This window comes from Coregonus clupeaformis, chromosome 26 (assembly GCF_020615455.1).
Source record: "Coregonus clupeaformis isolate EN_2021a chromosome 26, ASM2061545v1, whole genome shotgun sequence".
Classification (NCBI taxonomy): domain Eukaryota; kingdom Metazoa; phylum Chordata; class Actinopteri; order Salmoniformes; family Salmonidae; genus Coregonus; species Coregonus clupeaformis.
In genome coordinates, this window is record NC_059217.1 from 48,967,904 (window position 1) to 48,991,504 (window position 23,601).

The window sequence follows — 23,601 nt, forward strand, 5'->3', positions numbered from 1 at the left end:
CATGGGAAAAGGGACAGATCTTGGCTTGATAAATGTTTACCAGAAACAAAGGAAAACAACAAAGGAGAACTGTGTGACGGAACTAGGTCAGTTAGCCTTGTGTGATTTGATGCATGGTCCCAACTTCCTTCTCACTAACAATGCTGGGCTGGGATTTAGTGAATTGAATTCACAGTTACATCTTCCCCTCTCGCCTCACTCCCACATTTCAACTGGCAGTGATAATTACTGTACCACAGATACAGCTTTTTTGGGCCAAGCCTCAGAGGTGGAAACACAAACGGCAATATTTTGGAGCCAAACACTGGTACTCAGCCTGATAATGGAAATATACCACAAGAGACCTACAAGCTCTTAGAAGGTCTACAGGAGTGACTGTACTGTGCTATATGGTTCTTTGGTGCGGTGGAGTCCACACATTTTCTTGGAGAAGGCATGAACCAGTCTCCTTTCATGAGCACAGCAGCGAAGAAGACCAGCCCACCCAGAGTCATAGACATCCATCTACAGTATATGGCTCTGGACCAGCCTAATCAGGAACCAGAACCAAACCACAGGCTAGTAGTCCAGATTGTCAATCTCAGAACCACCTGCAGAAGTAGACAGACATACAGTTATATTGCACAGTAGAAAAAGGCCAATGTGATCCTCATTAACAGTAACATGGAATAACAGTAACATGCAAATATTTTAGGGGTTTTCCCACAGAGATCCTATTAAATTACTGATATGTGAGTTCTGTAAATCTGTGGGTTTTACATCCTCTCTGCTGCTGTTTCCTCAAGTGAGCACAGTTTGCGTTTGTAACTGGTCCGAATCAAGAATGAACCTCTACAGTTGCCATAGCCAAACGTCACTTTGGAGCGAAAGTTTTCAAATGGCTACTTTGAGGAAGACATGAGGGGTGAAATGTTGTCGTTTCTCTCATAACAGTGTACAATTTAGCCAGCTGTTTTTAAATAGAGAGTTTTGTGGACTGTTCACTTTCCCTGGTCTAAAGATGGAAGGCTTGGAAATGTCTGCTATGATACCTGCACTGCAGGAGCTAGCGAGGTGAGTCTCGAGACAGCGCTGTCTGTACACTGGACATTGTTATTGTTTTGCTAGGTAGCTAACATGCTAGCTAATGCTGGCTAACTTAGTACACTTTGCTAGCTGCTCCTCACATTGTTGTTTAATAAAATAGTTTAGCAGTATGACTTGACAAACGTCAATAATACTAACTAGCTAGGTAGCTTGTTAATAGTACACTTAGCTAGTTACTGTAGCTAGCTAGCCACATTGCTGTAACAACTTGTTGTCAATGCAGTATAATCAGTCATGCATATCAGACACTGTGAACGTTTGACAATTTTCTACACTTCCAGTGCCACCGCAGAGGAATACAACCAGGTGGTTCAGAAGCCTCGTCAGATTCTCTGTCAGTTCATTGACCGAATACTGACAGATGTAGATGTCGGTGAGATCACCATCTCTATCTCTATCTCTGTCTCTCTCTCTCACCCAGTGTATTGACGTGTGTGTGTGTGTGTGTGTGTGTGTGTGTGTGTGTGTGTGTGTGTGTGTGTTTCAGTTGCGTTGGAGCTATCTAAGAGGTCCAGTTCAGAGCCAGCATGTGTGATGCTGTTGGACTTTGTTCAGCACATTATAAAGTCTTCCTCTCTGATGTTTGTCAACCCTGCCTGTCAGTTGGCCCACTTCACAGACACACAGCAGAGCAGCACTGGTAAGGACACACAGACACTGGTGGTTTACGCTGTCCTCTCCTCCTTACTCCCTCTCCCTTATTCTCCCTCTCTGTCTCTCTCGCCAGAGTTCAGTAGGTGGGTTGTCGGCAGGTTGCTGCGAGTCGCCGCATCTCCAAACTGTGACGTCATCCATGGGCGTGTCTCGGCCGTGCTCTGCTCCCTACTGCACGCACTCAGACCGCGAGCACCAATCACCTTCAACGTCATCGCCAAAGAGATGCTTCGATTGGCCCAGGACCTCAGCAATCTGCTCTACACACACACTCACTCACATACCCCGGGAACACATATACACTCTGCAAACACACACACCTTGTGGCCGGTAACCCTGCAGTCTTTCTCTGTCTCTCTCACCCCTTACCTCACCCACTCACCCCTCCTCCTCCCCTCGCCTGCCGCCATGGAAACCCTGGTTGCAGTGACACTGAACGTTCTGACCGACGCCCTAAGGGGATTGGCCAGCCGCAGGGAGATGGGGGTGGCTTGGGAGGCAGGCTGTTTGGTCTTGGCCTATGGGAGTGCTCGGTTGAGGAAGGTTGCTATGGTGATGCTGAGGCGGTTGGTGGAGATTGGTGGGTTCCCGGAGAGGCGGAGTCAGGAGTTTTTTACGGCGTACCTGGTGCTGCTGGACACACACACACCTGAGCCAGAGACATATGGGGGAGAGCTGCTTAAGCTGACGCAGTGTGTGTTTGGATCTGCGCACGCTCCTGCTCACACACACACACGTTTTGAGCGTACCCACCTGGCCCAGCTGTTGGAGCGTGTTTGTGTCATGGCAGGGGCGGACTTAGTTCTGGAATCAGAGGTCAGCCAATCACTGAGCTTTGTCTTTAACTTCCTGTTGTCCGTTCCCCCGGGATACGAGAGCGCCCCGTCGCTACGGAGACAGAGAGTCACTGATGTCTGCAGAACCCTCACACACTCCATTGGGATGGAGAAACAGTCTGAGGTAGGCACACACCATAGAGATAGAAAGAGGACTCATCTTTGTATCTGTGCCATTATGAAGTATTTGACAGCATGGGCAGTGCAATTGAGGCAATCTCTATTTTAAAGTAGTCCATTTTCTTCTTCTTTTGTGGTTAAAAAAAGCGTAAAGCTAATATTGATGATTTACCACTACCTGCAGTGCTGGAGTCCTGAACCAAATCTTGTGTCATTCATTTATTCTGGCCACTAGACCGCGGCGATATTTGATAAACCATAGGCAACCCAATTTGAAGAAGACAATGCTCTGATCGGTGGCTGATCACTCCCAACCCATTGTAATCCCCACCCAGTTGACTATTTCAAAATGGTGGAACCCCTCAATGGCAATGTCCATGCTGAAACGGGTTCTATCCATCTAGAGTCCTCTTTCTTCCTGTATGACACACACATGGGCCTTCATTTATCAACCAATTTCATTTTGTTTATATATTTGTGTAAAGTGAACTTACAGTCCTTTGTGTGTGTGTGTGTGTTTTTTTGTGTGTGTGTCAGTGTGTGCAGGGGTTTCTTTACACTGCCCTGAAGGCTGAGGTTGCCATGGTGATGCAAGAGAGGGAGGATGGAGAGACGGCTGCTAAGCGACCCTGTCTACCCATCACCCCCCTGGACAGCAAGACCCCCAAAACTCCCTCGATGTGAGTCACATCTGATCTCTACTCTCTAGATCACTCTAAATCCTACAGTCCATATCAACGTTTTACCATCTCAATCTCTATGTATTTATATATGTGTGTGTGTGTGTAGGGAGGTGGACATGCGTGTGCGTAGTGAGGTGTGGGCGGCAGTGAGCGCTAGGCTGGACGACCTTTTGGCCTCTCTGGTGAACTGTGACCATGACCTGAAGACCCCTGAGCCTGATGCTGACCCTCAGATGACCCTGAGAGCTCTGGAGGGACTGGCTCTCATCCTGCACCTGGCTGGCCTCTGCTACACACACACCAGGTATCACACACACACACACACACACACACACACACACACACACACACACACAAGGTATCACACACCCCACCATATCTCTCACAGATCTTTCCATCTCTCTCTCCTCCAGCTCCTCCTCTATCCTGTGGCTGTCTGCCTCCACTCTGGGCAGGGTTTTGGAAACCTGTCAATCACTACTGGGCGGGGCTAAGTCTACAGCTGACCACGCCCATATACCGTCTGCCATCCAGCTGGCTGTCAGAATAATGGACTCCATCATCTACCTGACCAGTAAGAACACACACACATGCACACACACACACACACATAAATTGTTGTAATGTAAAATGTCGTTCTCACTTCTGTGTGTAGTGAGTAGCCCGGCTGAGGACAGTGGTCTCCAGAGTAATGTGTGTGCGTTGCTGTCCGTGCCATGGGTGTGTGAGCTGTCGTCTGTCCCAGCCTATCAGAATGCAGGATTCCCCCCCAGCCTCCCCGGCCTGGCTAAGAGACTGTCTCCCTGCTACTGTGAGTTACACTGGGTTTGTTTGTGTTTGTGTGTGTGTGGACGTGTTTAACTATTCTTGTGGGGACCAGAAGTCCCTACAAGAATAGTAAATGAACAAACATTTGACCAACTGGGGACATTTAGTTGGTCCCCACAAGGTCAAATGCTATACAGTGAGGGAAAAAAGTATTTGATCCCCTGCTGATTTTGTACGTTTGCCCACTGACAAAGACATGATCAGTCTATAATTTTAATGGTAGGTTTATTTGAACAGTGTGACACAGAATAACAACAAAAAAATCCAGAAAAATGCATGTCAAAAATGTTATAAATTGATTTGCATTTTAATGAGGGAAATAAGTATTTGACCCCTCTGCAAAACATGACTTAGTACTTGGTGGCAAAACCCTTGTTGGCAATCACAGAGGTCAGACGTTTCTTGTAGTTGGCCACCAGGTTTGCACCAATCTCAGGAGGGATTTTGTCCCACTCCTCTTTGCAGATCTTCTCCAAGTAATTAAGGTTTTGAGGCTGACGTTTGGTAACTCGAACCTTCAGCTCCCTCCACAGATTTTCTATGGGATTAAGGTCTGGAGACTGGCTAGGCCACTCCAGGACCTTAATGTGCTTCTTCTTGAGCCACTCCTTTGTTGCCTTGGCCGTGTGTTTTGGGTCATTGTCATGCTGGAATACCCATCCACGACCCATTTTCAATGCCCTGGCTGAGGGAAGGAGGTTCTCACCCAAGATTTGACAGCCCCGTCCATCGTCCCTTTGATGCAGTGAAGTTGTCCTGTCCCCTTAGCAGAAAAACACCCCCAAAGCATAATGTTTCCACCTCCATGTTTGACGGTGGGGATGGTGTTCTTGGGGTCATAGGCAGCATTCCTTCTCCTCCAAACACGGCGAGTTGAGTTGATGCCAAAGAGCTCGATTTTGGTCTCTTCTGACCACAACACTTTCACCTAGTTCTCCTCTGAATCATTCAGATGTTCATTGGGAAACTTCAGACGGGCCTGCTATGCTTTATCTTGGCCAGGTCGCAGTTGTAAATGAGAACTTGTTCTCAACTGGCTTACCTGGTTAAATAAAGGTGAAATAAATAAAATAAATAAAAAATATGTGCTTTCTTGAGCAGGGGGACCTTGCGGGCGCTGCAGGATTTCAGTCCTTCATGGCGTAGTGTGTTACCAATTGTTTTCTTGGTGACTATGGTCCCAGCTGCCTTGAGATCATTGACAAGATCCTCCTGTGTAGTTCTGGGCTGATTCCTCACTGTTCTCATGATCATTGCAGCTCCACGAGGTGAGATCTTGCATGGAGCCCCAGGCCGAGGGAGATTGACAGTTCTTTTGTGTTTCTTCCATTTGCGAATAATCGCACCAACTGTTGTCACCTTCTCACCAAGCTGCTTGGCGATGGTCTTGTAGCCCATTCCAGCCTTGTGTAGGTCTACAATCTTGTCCCTGACATCCTTGGAGAGCTCTTTGGTCTTGGCCATGGTGGAGAGTTTGGAATCTGATTGATTGATTGCTTCTGTGGACAGGTGTCTTTTATACAGGTAACAAGCTGAGATTAGGAGCACTCCCTTTAAGAGTGTGCTCCTAATCTCAGCTCGTTACCTGTATAAAAGACACCTGGGAGCCAGAAATCTTTCTGATTGAGAGGGGGTCAAATACTTATTTCCCTCATTAAAATGCAAATCAATTTATAACGTTTTTCTGGATTTTTTTGTTGGTATTCTGTCTCTCACTGTTCAAATAAACCTACCATTAAAATTATAGACTGATAATTTCTTTGTCAGTGGGCAAACGTACAAAAATTAGCAGGGGATCAAATACTTTTTTCCCTCACTGTATCTAGGGGGTTTAGGGTTAAGGTTAGATTTAGTGTTAGAATTACGTTAAGGGTTAGGAGCTAGGGTTAGTTTGAGGGTTAGTGTTAGGAGCTAGGGTTAGGGTTAATGTTTTTGGGTTAAGGTTAGGGTAAGTGTACGGGTTAGGGTTAGAGTTAGGGAAAATATAATTTTAAATGGGACTGAATTGTGTCCCCCCACAAGGTTAGCTGTACAAGACTGTGTGTGTGTGTAACATCTCTGTCTCTGCAGCCCCCCAGGTCCAGGCAGAGTGTGTGTTGCTGCTGTCTCTGCTGCGTGGGGATGTGTGTGTGTCGTGGCGTGTGTGTGTGTGTTCCCAGGCCCTGGAGAGTCAACATGAGGTGGTCAGGGCCAGCGTTGTCAGAAGCTTTCCTCTACTACTGCACCACCTGGGGGACACACACCACAACCTAACGCACACCACCTTAATGTAAGTACACACACCACAACCTAACATACACCACCTTAATGTAAGTACACACACCACAACCTAACGCACACCACCTTAATGTAAGTACACACACCACAACCTAACGCACACCACCTTAATGTAAGTACACACACCACAACCTAACGCACACCACCTTAATGTAAGTACACACACCACAACCTAACGCACACCACCTTAATGTAAGTACACACACCACAACCTAACGCACACCACCTTAATGTAAGTACACACACCACAACCTAACGCACACCACCTTAATGTAAGTACACACACCACAACCTAACGCACACCACCTTAATGTAAGTACACACACCACAACCTAACACACACCACCTTAATGTAAGTACACACACCACAACCTAACGCACACCACCTTAATGTAAGTACACACACCACAACCTAACGCACACCACCTTAATGTAAGTACACACACCACAACCTAACGCACACCACCTTAATGTAAGTACACACACCACAACCTAACGCACACCACCTTAATGTAAGTACACACACCACAACCTAACGCACACCACCTTAATGTAAGTACACACACCACAACCTAACGCACACCACCTTAATGTAAGTACACACACCACAACCTAACACACACCGCCTTAATGTAAGTACCTTAATGTTGTGTTGCTGCCATGTTGTGTTGCTGCCATGCTATGTTGTTGTCTTAGGTCTCTATTTATGTAGTGTTGTGGTGTCTCTTGTCGTGATGTGTTTTGTCCTATATTTGTATTTTATTTTTTATTTGTAATCCCAGCCCCCGTCCCCGCAGGAGGCCTTTTGGTAGGCCGTCATTGTAAATAAGAATTTGTTCTTAACTGACTTGCCTAGTTAAATAAAGGTTAAATAAAAAAATATATACAAAAAATAAGTAATGTAAGTACACACACCACAACCTTGCACGCTGACATACTTTCAGCGTTTCCATCACTGTGTTAGGGGTATGCTAACAGTGTGTGTGTGTGTGTGTGTAGGAGTGTCCTGGAGGACAGCTCAGAGCAGGTGAGGGCGGAGCTAGCTGGTATTTCTGGTCAGCTGACCTGCATCCTATCGGGGAGCTCCAAATTAACTGTCAATCACAAGGAACTCCTCCCACTACCCATGATCCTTTGCTCCCGCCTCGGCCTGGCAGCTGAGCATGCTGTGAAGGCCACTCCCATTGGAGCATCCGTCATCCAGCCCCTCCTACCTCTGCTACGACCAAGCAGCAGCAGTGCTGCCAAAAGAGGTTTGTGTGTGTTGGTCTTCTTGTTTTAATGTTGACGAGATGAGTGTGTGAGATCTTATGTGTGTGTGTCTTAGCGTTCCTAGAAGCTCTGCCGCACCTCTGCCAGCATGTCAGCCTTGGAGGCAGAGACAGTGACTCTCTGGCCATTCTGAGAGATCTGATTGGTCTAATAGAAGACTCAGACCCGTCAGTCAGAACACTCTTCAGCCAGTCAGTTCGCTTCCTGCTGGCGGAGACCACCTCCGAACCCGACCAGGGTCCAATCAGGGAGCTGCTGGTGTCTGGTGTGAAGGAGGCGTTCAGTAACGCTAAACTCAACAGAGACGACGAGCTACGCAGCACACTCATACTGACCACTGGAGAGATTGGCAGGTAGCACATATCAGAAAACACTTTCATGTCATGGTGGAAAAACGTGTGATAGAGATGAATTAGAATTAGAACTTGGTGGCAGTTCTAACAAGCTTTCTCTCTCCCATCCCTATCCCTATCCTCTCTCTCTCTCTCTCTCTCTCTCTCTCTCTCTCATCTCCCTCTCTCTCTCTCTCTCACTCTCTCTCTCTCTATCATCTCTCTCTCTCCCTCACCTCTCTCTCTCTCTCTCTCATCTCCCTCTCTCTCTCTCTCCCTCACCTCTCTCTCTCTCTCTCTCTCCCTCACCTCTCTCCCTCATCTCTCATCTCTCTCTCTCTCCCTCATATCTCTCTTTCTCTCTCGCTCTCTCTCGCTCTCTCTCGCTCTCCCCAATCTCTCTCTCGCTCTCTCTCTCTCTCTCTCTCTCTCTCTCTCTCTCTCTCTCTCTCTCTCTCTCTCTCTCTCTCTCTCTCTCTCCCTCCTAGGGCTGCTAAGGGTAGCTTGGTGTCGTTCTGTCTCCTGAGGCTACTCCACTGTCTCCTGTCCAAGTCCTCTCCTGTCTCTGTGTCAGCCTACACACAGATCACTGCCCTGGCCACAGCTAGAGGACTCAAACTACAGACACTGTTCAGCCAGTACAAGAACCCTGTCTGCCAGGTAACACACAGACACTAACACACATACACTAACACACACACACCATTTTATATCATCACAACTGTCTGGTTGTATCTAACCAGTGTTGGTGTGTTTAGTTCCTGGTAGAGTCTCTCCACTCGCGTCACGTCAGCGCCCTGCGGAGCACGCCAGAGCAAGGTAGCCAGCTAGCCAATCAGAGAGAAGTAGCTCTGGATATCCTGTCTCAGGTCGCCCATGCCTTTGACTTCCCTGACCTGCACCGCTTCCTCACGGTATGTACACACACACACACACATTCACATTCAAACACACACGGATTTCAGTTTGTTTATTATAATCTAGAACTTGATATTGAAATCAGGAAGGATTTAGTTTGGACCAATTGAAATGTGTGTATACAGTATGTTTGTGGTGTGTGTTTGCAGAGGACTCTCCAGGTGCTCCTCCCCTACCTGGCCGCGAAGGCCAGCACCACAGGCTCCGCCCTCATCAGGACGCTGGCCAATGAGATGAAAGCGAACCGGCGAGAGATCCTAATCAACAACTTTAAGTACATCTTCAGCCACCTGGTGTGTTCCTGTACTAAGGAGGAGCTGGAGAGAGCCTTCCACTACCTCCAGAGTGAGACTGAGATAGAACTGGGGTCTCTACTGAGGCAGGACTTCCAGGGCCTTCACAACGAGCTGCTGCTACGCCTGGGAGAACACTACCAACAAGTACACACACTGGGCATCACTTTGTGTCTAACAGCCTTTAACTGGAATATATTCACTTCATGTCATCATGGGCTTTTGTGGCTTATTGCATTGTCTGTGTAGATGTTTAATGGTTTGAGTGTGTGTGTGTGTGTGTGTGTGCAGGTGTTTAATGGTCTGGCCATCCTGGCCTCATTTGCCTCCAATGACGACCCGTACCAGGGACCCCGTGACATCACCACCCCGGAACGCATGGTAATGACATCACACTGATAACATCATTGGTTTTCTTATTAGTTTCTAGGAGATGCATCAGTACTTTAGCAATTGTGAGGCTTCAGTGTCACTGAGTGGAAAACATCTTCTTCTTTACTTTAAATCTCCCCCTCTCTCTCTCTGCCTCTCTCTCTCTCTGCCTCTCTCTCTCTGCCTCTCTCTCTCTCTCTGCCTCTCTCTCTCTCTCTGCCTCTCTCTCTCTCTCTCTCTGCCTCTCTCTCTCTCTCTGCCTCTCTCTCTGCCCCCTCTCTCTCTCTCTCTGCCCCCCTCTCTCTCTCTCTGCCCCCCTCTCTCTCTCTCTGCCCGCCTCTCTCTCTTCTCCCCCCCGCCCCCTCTCCTCTCTCCCCCAGGCTGACTATCTCCAGCCCAAGCTGCTGGGCATCCTGGCCTTCTTCAACATGCAGCTGCTGAGCTCCAGTGCTGGGGAGAAGGATGGTAAGAAGATGGCCCTGACCAGCCTGATGGCCCTGATGAAGCTGATGGGCTCCAGACACACCAGCTCAGTCCGAGTCAAGATGATGACCACACTACGGACTGGACTACGATACAGACAAGACTTCCCTCTGCTCTGCTGCCAGTCAGTACACACAGTGCTAACACGCTTACACACACACACACACACACACACACACTAATAACGCACACACAGCCACACACAAATTCAGTTTGCTTGCTTCCTTCTTCCTGGTTAGAACTTATTGTTTCCTGTGTGGACAGGACGTGGGAGTGTTTTGTGCGTACGGTAGAGCCCGCCCACCTGGGGCCGTTGCTCAGTCATGTGATCGTGGCGCTTCTTCCCCTGATACCGCTCCAGCCCAGAGAGACTGCTGCTATAATACACTACCTCATACTGGACAACAGGTAACACACAACACAACACACACACACACCACACACACACACACCACACACACATATACAGGTAACAATCTCTGTCTGTGTTTGTGTCCTACAGGGAAGAGGTGCAGGACTATCTCCATGAGATCTACTTCCTGCCAAACCACCCTGAACTCAAAGACATACACACTGTCCTGCAGGACTACAAGAAGGTAGGACACACACACACACACACACACACACACACACAGTCCTACAAAAGATAAGTACACACATATGGGTTATTACCCTGGCCGTAGGACTGAGACTTTCACCCCAAACACTGGTGTTTTACTCCACAGGGGAAAAGCACCAATACACTCACTTGTGATGATGATGAGGATGATGAAGGTTATCTTCTCCCTAGTTGACGTCTAGGACCTGTGACCTGGCTGCAGCCCTGCAGCTCTCCATGAGGGCTGTCCAACATGAGAACCTGGATGTCAGAGTACACGCTCTGACCAGCCTCAGGGACATGATGCACAGCAACCAGGTGTGTGTTTATTTCACATATTATTCATGGTGGTCACATTTCTGTGTGTGTTATGTTCTGATGTGTGTGTTATGTTCTGATGTGTGTGTGCTCTCTAGGAGTGGTTGCTGCGACAGGTGTGCGCGTCGGAGGCGGTAGAGCCAGTCATCTCCTCATTAGTATCAGTGTTACTGCGAGGTTGTCAGGACTCTTCCCCAACGGCCAGGCTGCTTTGTGGGGAGTGTCTGGGGGAGCTGGGGGCTGTGGACCCTGGACGACTGGACCTCTCTCAAACACACACACACGGCAGCAGCAACACCTTCGTGGTAAGGATCGAGTGTGGAAACGCTGTGAAATGAACCCAGACTATATTTAGGAACAGTAGTCATTATTCAAGGGTTCTCTTCCAGTTTGAACGGAAACAGCTTTTATTCCAATTAGTTGAATCTGAATAAATATTCTTATATTTGTGTAGAGTGGGGTGGAGGAGAGTAACTTTGCCTATGAGCTACTGACGGAGCTGACCAGGACTTTCTTGGCGTATGCTGACGACGTCAGAGCACAGGACTCTGCAGCCTATGCCATGCAGGTACACACGATAGAATTATTTATTGTTAACAACCAATTCACTCATTGGAGGCAAAAACATGGAGATCCTTCCTGACGTGTGTGTGTGTGTTCCAGGAGCTGCTGTCTATATTTGAGTGTCGTGAGGGCCGTAGTGACTCCCCTGGTCGACGGCTGTGGAGGAGATTCCCTGAACAAGTCCAAGAGATACTGGAGCCTCACCTCAACAGCAGGTACACTCTCTCTCTCTCTACCATCACACACACACACTCTCTCTCTCTCTCTCTCTCTACCATCACACACTCTCTATCTCTCTCTCTCTCTCTCTCTCTCTCTCTCTCTCTACCATCACACACTCTCTCTCTCTCTCTCTCTCTCTCTACCATCACACATTCTCTCTCTCTCTCTCTCTGTACCATCACACACTCTCTCTCAACCATCACTCTCTCTCTTTCTCTCTCTCTACCATCACTCTCTCTCTCTACCATCACACACTCTCTCTACCATCACACTCTCTCTCTCTCTCTCTCTCTCGCTCACTCTCTCTCTCTACCATCACACACACTCTCTCTCTCTCTATCATCACACTCTCTCTCTCGGTCTCTCGCTCTCTCTCTCTCTCTCTCTCTCTCTCTCTCTCTCTCTCTCTCTCTCAGCACATCATCTCTCCTGTGTGTGTAGGTATAAGAGCAGTCAAAAGGTGGTGAACTGGTCCAAGGTGAAGAAGCCTGTCTACCTCAGCAGCCGAGGAACCAAGTTCTCTGATTGGTCAGCTACCTGGGCCGGATACCTCATCAGCAAGGTAACCTCTGACCCTGAATGCTAACCCCTGAACTTTAACCACTGTCAGCTACCTTTGCTGGATACCTCACCAGCCAGGTCAGTCTTGAAAAAAAAAACACTGGTCCCAACATTAAACCCTGTGGTACACCCTTTTAAATGTATATGTGGTAATTCCGTTTTTACTTTATAAACTAATTCAAATTGTTTGGCAGATAACTTTCTGACACGTTGTATGGGTGTGTTTCAGGTGAGACATGAGTTGGCCAGCAAGGTGTTCACCTGTTGCAGTTTCATTATCAAACACGACTACAAAGTCACCATCTACCTGCTGCCCCATATACTGCTCTACATGCTGATGGGCTGCACTGCTGTTGAACAACAAGAGGTAACACACACACACAGCTAACTACCTCCTCTTTCTTTATGAATAATATCATTACTAAAAGCTTATTTAGATCAAATTAACTTCATTAACTCCAACTGAAAAGTAATTTATTGTGACATTAAATGATTGATCTGTGTCTCCAGGTAACAGAGGAAATGCTGGCTGTGCTCACAGAGGGTGGTGGGCGTGTCCAGGAGGCCGCATCTAGCCTATCACAGCTCAGTACTCAGAACCAGGAAGCAACGTCCAGCCTATCACAGCTGAGCACCCAGACGGTGTTCAGTATGCTAGCTCACCTCACCCAGTGGAGCCGACACACACTGTCGGCTAGAATCAAACACAGCGGTTAGTAACACACACACACACACACACACTTCATTGCTGAACCTCAGAATGCACTGTAAAATGACAGCTCTCCATAATCAGACGTTGCATTATGATTCTCTTTGGTGTGTGTGTGTGTGTGTGTGTGTGTGTGTGTGTGTGTGTATGTGTGTGTATGTACAGAAAGCGGTGACTACCAGCGAGTGGTAGCGTTTCTAAAAGGGATCCCTCAGGACGTGTTAGCCAAGGCCTCTCTACGGTCTAAAGCCTACACCAGAGCCCTGATGCACTTTGAAGCTTACATACTGGAGAACAAAGAGAACATACAGGATCATCTGAGCTTCCTACAGGTAACTCACACACACACACACACACACACCACACCACATCTACCGGTGAGACACACACACACTTAAAAGAAAATCCTAACACATATTGTGTGTGTGTATGCAGACGCTGTACGCGGCCATGCACGAACCGGACGGTGTGAGGGGTGCGAACGCTCTCCGGCGGGAAGAGCCGTCCCTACGGGAACAGATTCTAGAACACGAGAGCATCGGGTTGCTAAGAGACGCTACGGCCTGCTACGACAGGGCCATACAGCTGGAGTCTGACCAGGTAACCCACACAAACATACGTGTCGATGAAGTGTGTATCAGTATATGTGGTTGTGTATACAGACTGCAGTAAACTCTCTCTCTCTCTAGATAGGGCACTACCATGGGGTGATGAGTTCTATGCTGGGGCTGGGGCAGCTCTCTACTGTCATCACACAGGTCAATGGAGTACTGGCCAACAGGTGACAAAACACACACACGTCTATGCTAGTCTGCTAAATGAGTCCTTTCCATTGTAAATGAAGGTTATTTTAACCTGGTTATCCGTAGGCCCCAGTGGAAGTCTGATCTGAACACCTACAGGGTGGAAGCTGCCTGGAAGCTCAGCAAGTGGAACCTACTGGAGGACTACCTGGGCTCTGGTGAGAAACACACACACACACACACACACACGTTGACGTTGTTGACATTGCTCTAACATTTGGCTGTTGTTTGGGTGTGTAGACCGTAAGTCCAGTACGTGGGGTGTGAGGCTGGGTCAGATGCTGCTAGCGGCTAAGCGGCGCGACGCGGAGACGTTCTACGACAAACTGAAGCTGGTCAGGACAGAGCAGGTGGTGCCTCTAGCTGCTGCTAGCTATGAGACTGGGACCTACCAGCGAGGATACGAATACATCGTCAGGTCACACACTAACCTCTTCACACACAGATACACCCACCTTTATACACACATACAGGCACACTGACGTTTGTAATGTGTGTGTGTCTTTGTGTGTGTGTTGTGTAGGCTCCACATGCTGAGTGAGTTGGAGCATGCCTTCACTGACCTCCAGAGACAGAGAGAAAGCCATGCCCCTAACACAGCCACGCTGCCCTCCCATTGGCCAGATCGGCTGGAGATGACCCAGAATTCTTTCCGCGCCAAAGAGCCAATCCTGGCCCTGCGTCGTGCCCTGCTGAGCATCGGCACAGGGTGAGTCCCACTAGACTGTTTTAACCCACTGTTAAGGAACATTTTATGTTTGTGCTTTTCTAATAACCAATTCGACTGGGTTCATGCAAGTGACTGATTGATTGTGCCTGGGAGGAATCCTCACGATCAGTATCTGCAATTTGGCAATACGCCCAGAACATTGTTTTGAGAACGGAAAGGGATATCTCAGTTTCAATGTCTCAGCTTGGGGGGAAGAAGCCTTGTGAGGTATTGCTCGTTCACATGCATGAACCAGACGTTAATGATGAATTAATTATGAATAATGAATAAGCTAAATCATGCAAATATATCTTGTCTGTGTAAGCAGTATATAAGATAACTAACGGGACTGCCCCGGCAGAGCTCACTTCAGACCGGTACTTTATGCATCTAAGTTTGACTGTGACCTCTCCAGCTTGTTGTTAATAAACAATGATTAATTTAATATTGACTTCAGGTGTCCCTGGTGGTAATTTCAACGACAGCACCAAGCTAAAGCCTAGGCAATAACTCAGAGAGCTAATGCAAATATTCACATCACAGGCAAGATTACTCATTTTGTGTGTGTGTGTCTCAGTGTGTGTGAGGGGCTGGTTGGGGAGTGCTGGTTGCAGAGTGCCCGGGTGGCCAGGAAGGCAGGACATCACCAGACAGCCTTCAACGCTCTGCTGAACGGACAGAACACACACACCGCCGAACTACTGACAGAGAAGGCCAAGTGGCTATGGTCCAAGGTACACACACACATATATAAACACTCTAACATACTCTCTCTTACACACAAACACATATGCTCACACTCACACAGACACTCTCACACGCATCTCTCTCTCTCTCTGTGTCTCTGTAGGGAGATGTCCACCAGGCGTTGATAGTTCTCCAGAAGGGAGTGACTCAGTGTTTCCCAGACGACCAGCCTCTCTCTGACCAGAGGAGTCTACAGACCAAAGGTAAAGCCTACTGTTCTTAATAATGACATAACATAGTGACATGTTATTACAGACATGATCATAATGATATGGTGTGATGTTTCAGGTAAAGCCATGCTTCTGGTGGGACGCTTCATGGAGGAGACGGCCAACTTTGAGTCCAACGCCATCATGAAGGCCTACAAGGTACCCAGCAATATACTACCCAACGCTATACTACCCAACATTATACTACCCAACACGATACTACCCAACACAATACTACCCAACGCGATACTACCCAGCACGATACTACCCAACACGATACTACCCAACACGATACTACCCAACGCTATACTACCCAACATTATACTACCCAACACGATACTACACAACGCTATACTACCCAACACTATACTACCCAACACGATACTACCCAACGCGATACTACCCAGCACGATACTACCCAACATTATACTACCCAACACTATACTACCCAACATTATACTACCCAACACGATACTACCCAGCACGATACTACCCAACGCTACACTACCCAGCAACGATACTACCCAGCACGATACTACCCAATGCTATACTACCCAACGTGATACTACCAGCACGATACTACCCAGCACGATACTACCCAACGCTACACTACCCAGCAACGATACTACCCAGCACGATACTACCCAATGCTATACTACCCAGCACGATACTACCCAGCACAATACTACCCAACACTACACTATTGTACCTAACACTGTCCAACGTACCCAGCACTAACATTGCATTCCTCTACCTCTCCCCTGTAGGATGTGACCACCCTGCTACCAGAGTGGGAGGACGGTAACTTCTACCTGGCTAAATACTATGACAAGGTGATGCCCATGGTGACAGACAACAAGCTGGAGAAACAGGGCAACCTCATACGATACATCGTCACCTACTTCGGAAAGTAAGACGAGCATCTCTCCTGTGCTGTCGTCATTTTGAAATGTCTACTGGTGGATGTTGTCGCCCCCCTTCTGAACTGTGTCCTGTGTTGTTGTCCAGAGCTCTGCAGTTTGGGAACCAGTACATATATCAGGCCATGCCTCGGATGCTGTCTCTCTGGCTTGACTTCGGGGCCAAAGTCTACGAGTTGGAGAAAGGTAAGAAGTGTGTTTGTCAGTGAGTGGGAGGAAGGTGAGCAGTGTTGGTGTTCTTCTTGCTCTGTGTATCTCTCCTAGAAGGGCCTTTAGACAAACTGATACGTGTTGAACTGAATAAGCCATGTCCATCTCTCCCCTCTCCTCCATAGCGGGTCGAGCGGATCGGCAGATGCGTGTGGAGCTGGGGAAGATCAACCAGGTGGTCAGCGACCACTGCGCCAGCCTGGCTCCGTACCAGTTCCTCACAGCCTTCTCCCAGCTCATCTCCAGGGTGTGCCACAGCAGCGAAGACGTCTTCAACGTCCTCATGGACATCGCTGCCAAGGTGCTGCTGGCCTACCCTCAGCAGGCCATGTGGTTGATGACTGCCGTGTCCAAGGTAGGGGAGGGGTGTGTTTGTGGTGGAAGTGGGTGTGTGTGTGTGGGGCGGGAAATGGGGGTGGGTGGCTGTGTGTCGGAGCAGCAACTGTCCAACCTTGCATGGAGTTTATAGTGATACTTGAGAAAGCGATGTTCATGCATTAGGCTCAAAGACCTTGCTAAATCTGTGTGGTGTGTTCCAGTCGTCCTACCCTACCCGTATGAACCGCTGTAAGGAGATCCTGAGGAAGGCTGTCAGTCTGAAGGAGAGTCTGGGGAAGTTCATAGGAGACGCCAACAGACTGACTGACAAACTACTGGAGCTCTGCAACAAGCCGGTACACACTGCTAACATATCAGTATGGGGTCCATTTCTCTCTCTCTCTCTGTATTCCACACTGCTAACATATCAGTATGGGGTCCATTTCTCTCTCTCTCTCTGTATTCCACACTGCTAACATATCAGTATGGGGTCCATTTCTCTCTCTCTCTGTATTCCACACTGCTAACATATCAGTATGGGGTCCATTTCTCTCTCTCTCTGTATTCCACACTGCTAACATATCAGTATGGGGTCCATGTCTCTCTCTCTCTGTATTCCACACTGCTAACATATCAGTATGGGGTCCATTTCTCTCTCTCTCTGTATTCCACACTGCTAACATATCAGTATGGGGTCCATGTCTCTCTCTCTCTGTATTCCACACTGCTAACATATCAGTATGGGGTCCATTTCTCTCTCTCTCTGTATTCCACACTGCTAACATATCAGTATGGGGTCCATTTCTCTCTCTCTCTCTCTGTATTTCACACTGCTAACATATCAGTATGGGGTCCATTTCTCTCTCTCTCTGTATTCCACACTGCTAACATATCAGTATGGGGTCCATTTCTCTCTCTCTCTCTCTCTGTATTCCACACTGCTAACATATCAGTATAGGGTCCATTTCTCTCTCTCTCTGTATTCCACACTGCTAACATATCAGTATGGGGTCCATTTCTCTCTCTCTCTGTATTTCACACTGCTAACATATCAGTATGGGGTCCATTTCTCTCTCTCTCTCTGTATTCCACACTGCTAACATATCAGTATGGGGTCCATTTCTCTCTCTCTCTCTGTATTCCACACTGCTAACATATCAGTATGGGGTCCATGTCTCTCTCTCTCTGTATTTCACACTGCTAACATATCAGTATGGGGTCCATTTCTCTCTCTCTCTGTATTCCACACTGCTAACATATCAGTATGGGGTCCATGTCTCTCTCTCTCTGTATTCCACACTGCTAACATATCAGTATGGGGTCCATTTCTCTCTCTCTCTGTATTCCACACTGCTAACATATCAGTATGGGGTCCATTTCTCTCTCTCTCTGTATTCCAGGTGGATGGTAACAGCAGTGGTCTCAGTATGGGGTCCATTTCTCTCTCTCTCTGTATTCCAGGTGGATGGTAACAGCAGTGGTCTCAGTATGGGGTCCATTTCTCTCTCTCTGTATTCCAGGTGGATGGTAACAGCAGTGGTCTCAGTATGGGGTCCATTTCTCTCTCTCTCTCTGTATTCCAGGTGGATGGTAACAGCAGTGGTCTCAGTATGGGGTCCATTTCTCTCTCTCTCTGTATTCCAGGTGGATGGTAACAGCAGTGGTCTCAGTATGGGGTCCATTTTTCTCTCTCTCTGTATTCCAGGTGGATGGTAACAGCAGTGGTCTCAGTATGGGGTCCATTTCTCTCTCTCTCTGTATTCCAGGTGGATGGTAACAGCAGTACTCTCAGTATGGGGGTCCATTTCAAGCAGTTGAAGCGTCTGGTGGAGGAGCCGTCGTTCAGCCAGATCCTGATCCCCCTGCAGTCTGTCCTCATCCCCACACTACCCTCTACTGGCCCTGCTAACACACTGCACCACGACGCATTCCCCGGACACTGGGCCTACCTCGACGGCTTTGACGATACTGTGAGTGTGTGTGTGTCGGGGGGGGTTGAGTAGTTTGTCTTTCATGTATGTGTGTGTGTATGTGTCGTGTCACATGGTGTGTGTGTGTGTGTGTCTCACGATGATGTGTGTGTGTAGGTGGAGATCCTGGCCTCCCTCCAGAAGCCTAAGAAGATCGGCCTGAAGGGAAGCGATGGGAGGAGCTACACTATGATGTGTAAACCTAAAGATGACCTCCGGAAAGACTGTCGCCTCATGGAGTTCAACTGCCTCATCAACAAGGTGTGTGTTTTAACCTGTCCGTTATCCAACTTGACATCTGCACAACATAAGACTACCGGAGCCGTAGCCCACTGAGCTAAAACCAAGGCATTACTTCTGGGAGCTAACAGAAAACTTCAGACTATTGCGTGTGTGTGTGTGTGTGTGTGTGTGTGTGTGTGTGTGTGTGTGTGTGTGTGTGTGTGTGTGTGTGTATATAGTGTCTGCGTAAGGATGCAGAGTCCAGGAGGAGGGAGCTCCATATCCGTACATATGCTGTGATCCCTCTGAATGAGGAGTGTGGCATCATCGAGTGGGTCAACAACACTGGAGGGCTCCGACACATACTGACCAAACTCTACAAGGAGAGAGGTTACACACACACACACACACACCCCATATTGACCAAACTCTACAAGGAGAGAGGTCACACACACACACACACCCCATACTGACCAAACTCTACAAGGAGAGAGGTACACACACACACACACACACACACACACCCCATACTGACCAAACTCTACAAGGAGAGAGGTACACACACACCCCATACTGACCAAACTCTACAAGGAGAGAGGTACACACACACACACCCCATACTGACCAAACTCTACAAGGAGAGAGGTACACACACACACACACACACCCCATACTGACCAAACTCTACAAGGAGAGAGGTACACACACACACACCCCATACTGACCAAACTCTACAAGGAGAGAGGTCACACAACACACACACACACACACCCCATACTGACCAAACTCTACAAGGAGAGAGGTACACACACACACACCCCATACTGATCAAACTCTACAAGGAGAGAGGTACAACACACACACACACACACACCCCATACTGACCAAACTCTACAAGGAGAGAGGTACACACACACATACCACATACACACGCCACATACTCAATAAAACTCACTTGTGTGTGTGTTTGTAGGTATCCTGATATCAGGTAAAGATTTGAGGAAGTTAATCCTTCCTAAGACTGCATCGTTTGTGGAGAAGCTGAAAGTCCATAAGGACGTCCTGTGTGCCAGACACCCCCCTGTCTTCTATGAATGGTTCCTCCGAACCTTCCCTGACCCCACCACATGGTACAACCCGCTACAGACAAATATCAGTACACACACACACTTTTACAACACACACATACACTATAAATTACTGGTGATTAACCGTGTGTGTGTGTGTGTGTGTGTGTGTGTGTCGTGTGTGTGTGTGTGTGTAGGTACAGCAGCAGGTCAGCGTACTGTCGCTCCACAGCGGTGATGTCCATGGTGGGCTACATCCTGGGTCTTGGAGACCGCCATGGAGAGAACATCCTGTTTGACTCATTCACCGGGGAGTGTGTTCATGTCGACTTCAACTGCCTCTTCAACAAGGTGTGTGTGTCTTGCTTGCACTTCAACAAGTTCTGAGGCCAAATTCAATACATGCCTGACAATCCTTCTCTCCCTCTTTCTCTCTCCTCCCTCTCTTTCTCTTCCTCCCTCTCCCCCCTCACTCTCTCAGGGTGAGACGTTTGATGTTCCGGAGGTGGTTCCGTTCAGACTGACACAGAACATGGTCCATGCTATGGGCCCCATGGGGACAGAGGGGCTGTTCAGAACCGCCTGTGAAGTCACTCTACGCCTGATGAGGGACCAGAGAGAACCACTCATGAGGTACACACACACACACATATAAACACACACACATATATAAACACACACACATATATAAACACACACACATATAAACACAGGGATTGAACTGAAGTTATCCCTCTCGCCAGAGGCTACTCAGATCAAGACAATACAGGTAAAAGTCAGTAAATTAGAATATTTTGAAAAACTTGATTTATTTCAGTAATTGCATTCAAAAGGTGTAACTTGTACATTATATTTATTCATTGCACACAGACTGATGCATTCAAATGTTTATTTCATTTAATTTTGATGATTTGAAGTGGCAACAAATGAAAATCCAAAATTCCGTGTGTCACAAAATTAGAATATTGTGTAAGGGTTACATTTTGAAGACACCTGGTGCCACAAACTAATCAGCTGATTAACTCAAAACACCTGCAAAGGGCTTTAAATGGTCTCTCAGTCCAGTTCTGAAGCCTACACAAACATGGGGAAGACTTCAGATTTGACAGCTGTCCAAAAGGCGACCATCGACACATTGCACAAGGAGGGAAAGACACAAAAGGTTATTGCAGAAGAGGCTGGCTGTTCTCAGAGCTCTGTGTCCAAACACATTAATAGAGAGGCAAAGGGAAGGAAAAACTGTGGTCAGAAAAAAGTGTACAAGCGATAGGGATCACCGCGCCCTAGTCAAGATTGTGAAAAAAAACCCATTCAAAAATGTGGGGGAGATTCACAAGGAGTGGACAGCTGCTGGAGTCAGGGCTTCAAGATCCACCACCAAGAGACGCTTGAAAGACATGGGTTTCAACTGCCGCATACCTCGTGTCAAGCCATTGTTGACCAAGAAACAGCGCGAAAAGCGTCTCACCTGGGCTAAGGAAAAAAGAGCTGGACTGCTGCTGAGTGGTCTAAAGTCATGTTTTCTGACGAAAGCAAATTTTGCATTTCCTTTGGAAATCGAGGTCCCAGAGTCTGGAGGAAGACAGGAGAGGCACAGGATCCACGTTGCCTGAAGTCTAGTGTAAAGTTTCCACCATCAGTGATGGTTTGGGGTGCCATGTCATCTGCTGGTGTCGGTCCACTCTGTTTCCTGAGATCCAGGGTCAACGCAGCCGTCTACCAGCAAGTTTTAGAGCACTTCATGCTTCCTGCTGCTGACCTGCTCTATGGAGATGGAGATTTCAGGTTCCAACAGGACTTGGCGCCTGCACACAGCGCAAAATCTACCCGTGCCTGGTTTACGGACCATGGTATTTCTGTTCTAAATTGGCCAGCCAACTCCCTGACCTTAGCCCCATAGAAAATCTGTGGGGTATTGTGAAAAGGAAGATGCAGAATGCCAGACCCAACAACGCAGAAGAGTTGAAGGCCACTATCAGAGCAACCTGGGCTCTCATAACACCTGAGCAGTGCCAGAAACTCATCGACTCCATGCCACGCCGCATTAATGCAGTAATTGAGGCAAAAGGAGCTCCAACCAAGTATTGAGTATTGTACATGCTCATATTTTTCATTTTCATACTTTTCAGTTGGCCAACATTTCTAAAAAATCCCTTTTTGTATTAGCCTTAAGTAATATTCTAATTTTGTGACACACGGAATTTTGGATTTTCATTTGTTGCCACTTCAAATCATCAAAATTAAATGAAATAAACATTTGAATGCATCAGTCTGTGTGCAATGAATAAATATAATGTACAAGTTACACCTTTTGAATGCAATTACTGAAATAAATCAAGTTTTTCAAAATATTCTAATTTACTGACTTTTACCTGTATAACGTGCCAAACTAGCCCACCAGGTGAGTGGGACTTCAAAGGACCAATGGTGTGGTGTACAGTGGTGTGTGTGTGTATAGTCAGTGTGTGTGTTTGTGTTTCAGTGTACTGAAGACGTTCCTCCATGACCCTCTGGTAGAGTGGAGTAAACCCAAAGGATCGTCCAAGACACAGGCCAGTGAGACTGGAGAGATAGTCAACGAGAAGGTAGACACAGAATCTCTCTCTCTCTCTCTCTCTCTCTCTCTGTCTCTCTGTCTCTCTCTCTCTCTCATATATATATATATATATATATATATATATATATATATATATATATATATATAATATATCTCTCTCTCTGTCTTCTCTCTCTCTGTCTGTCTCTCTCTCTCTCGCTCTCTCTCTCTATATATATATATATATCTCTCTCTCTCTCTCACTATAGAGAAATATTCATATAACAAACACTCTCTCTCTAAATAAATGTAAAAGGATGAACTAACACATCCTCCCCTCTCTCCCTCCCAGGCCAAGACCCATGTGTGTGAGATTGATCAGCGTCTGCAGGGTGTGATAAAGAGTCGTAACAAGGTGTTGGGTCTGCCTCTGTCTATAGAGGGACACGTCCACTACCTGATACAGGAGGCTACTGACGACAAACTACTGTGTCAGATGTACCTGGGCTGGGGACCTTACCTCTAATACACACACACACTACTGCTTCTCTGAGAAACTGAATTATTTGCAAAGTACAATACTTTTCTTGTTCTGTTATCCATGAAATCGTTTTCCTTTTTCATGGTTTTGTAAATCTGGAGCAATTGTTATGTTTTTCATGGGGCAGTTGCATATTTTCCCATAATAATAAAATAAATCCTATTTTCTGAAATGCTGGTGTGTGTGTGGTCTATTCTCATCACCCTGTTCAGATTACTGAGGG

The 23,601-nt window shown here is 47.4% G+C and overlaps 1 protein-coding gene across 2 annotated transcripts; it reads left to right on the forward strand.

Annotated features, from left to right (window-relative positions):
* Nucleotides 1–863: 863 nt before the first annotated feature.
* On the forward strand, nt 864–23,550 carry atr (ATR serine/threonine kinase). Of its 2 annotated transcripts, XM_041904327.2 has the most exons (46): nt 864–1,053; nt 1,368–1,459; nt 1,574–1,726; nt 1,814–2,700; nt 3,234–3,376; nt 3,486–3,683; nt 3,793–3,953; nt 4,035–4,190; nt 6,278–6,476; nt 7,484–7,737; nt 7,812–8,109; nt 8,577–8,748; nt 8,847–9,002; nt 9,156–9,446; nt 9,591–9,680; nt 10,052–10,278; nt 10,419–10,562; nt 10,657–10,750; nt 10,945–11,070; nt 11,169–11,375; nt 11,525–11,638; nt 11,734–11,849; nt 12,298–12,418; nt 12,647–12,784; nt 12,928–13,129; nt 13,292–13,458; nt 13,562–13,726; nt 13,816–13,907; nt 13,996–14,087; nt 14,170–14,347; nt 14,453–14,638; nt 15,216–15,372; nt 15,489–15,588; nt 15,674–15,753; nt 16,362–16,504; nt 16,603–16,700; nt 16,850–17,079; nt 17,264–17,398; nt 18,809–19,012; nt 19,130–19,273; nt 19,474–19,624; nt 20,208–20,364; nt 20,499–20,652; nt 20,783–20,934; nt 22,784–22,886; nt 23,190–23,550. In XM_041904327.2, exons 1-46 carry the CDS (start codon nt 1,001–1,003, stop codon nt 23,361–23,363), a joined length of 7,854 nt encoding a protein of 2,617 aa, XP_041760261.1. In that variant the 5' UTR covers nt 864–1,000; the 3' UTR covers nt 23,364–23,550. The 2 variants fall into 2 exon arrangements, with proteins under 2 accessions (XP_041760261.1, XP_045063840.1); XM_045207905.1 differs by lacking the exons at nt 18,809–19,012; nt 19,130–19,273; nt 19,474–19,624; ... (3 more) ...; nt 22,784–22,886; nt 23,190–23,550 and adding an exon at nt 18,443–18,802.
* The last annotated feature ends 51 nt before the right edge of the window (nt 23,551–23,601 follow it).

Excerpts from the sequence above, each read along its gene's own strand:
- atr (XM_041904327.2), top strand. The coding sequence starts at position 1,001 with ATGGAAGGCTTGGAAATGTCTGCTATGATACCTGCACTGCAGGAGCTA. Across the intron at positions 11,071-11,168 it reads ACATGATGCACAGCAACCAG|GAGTGGTTGCTGCGACAGGT; the intron begins GTGTGTGTTTAT and ends TGTGCTCTCTAG. Across the intron at positions 17,399-18,808 it reads TGGAGCTCTGCAACAAGCCG|GTGGATGGTAACAGCAGTAC; the intron begins GTACACACTGCT and ends TCTGTATTCCAG.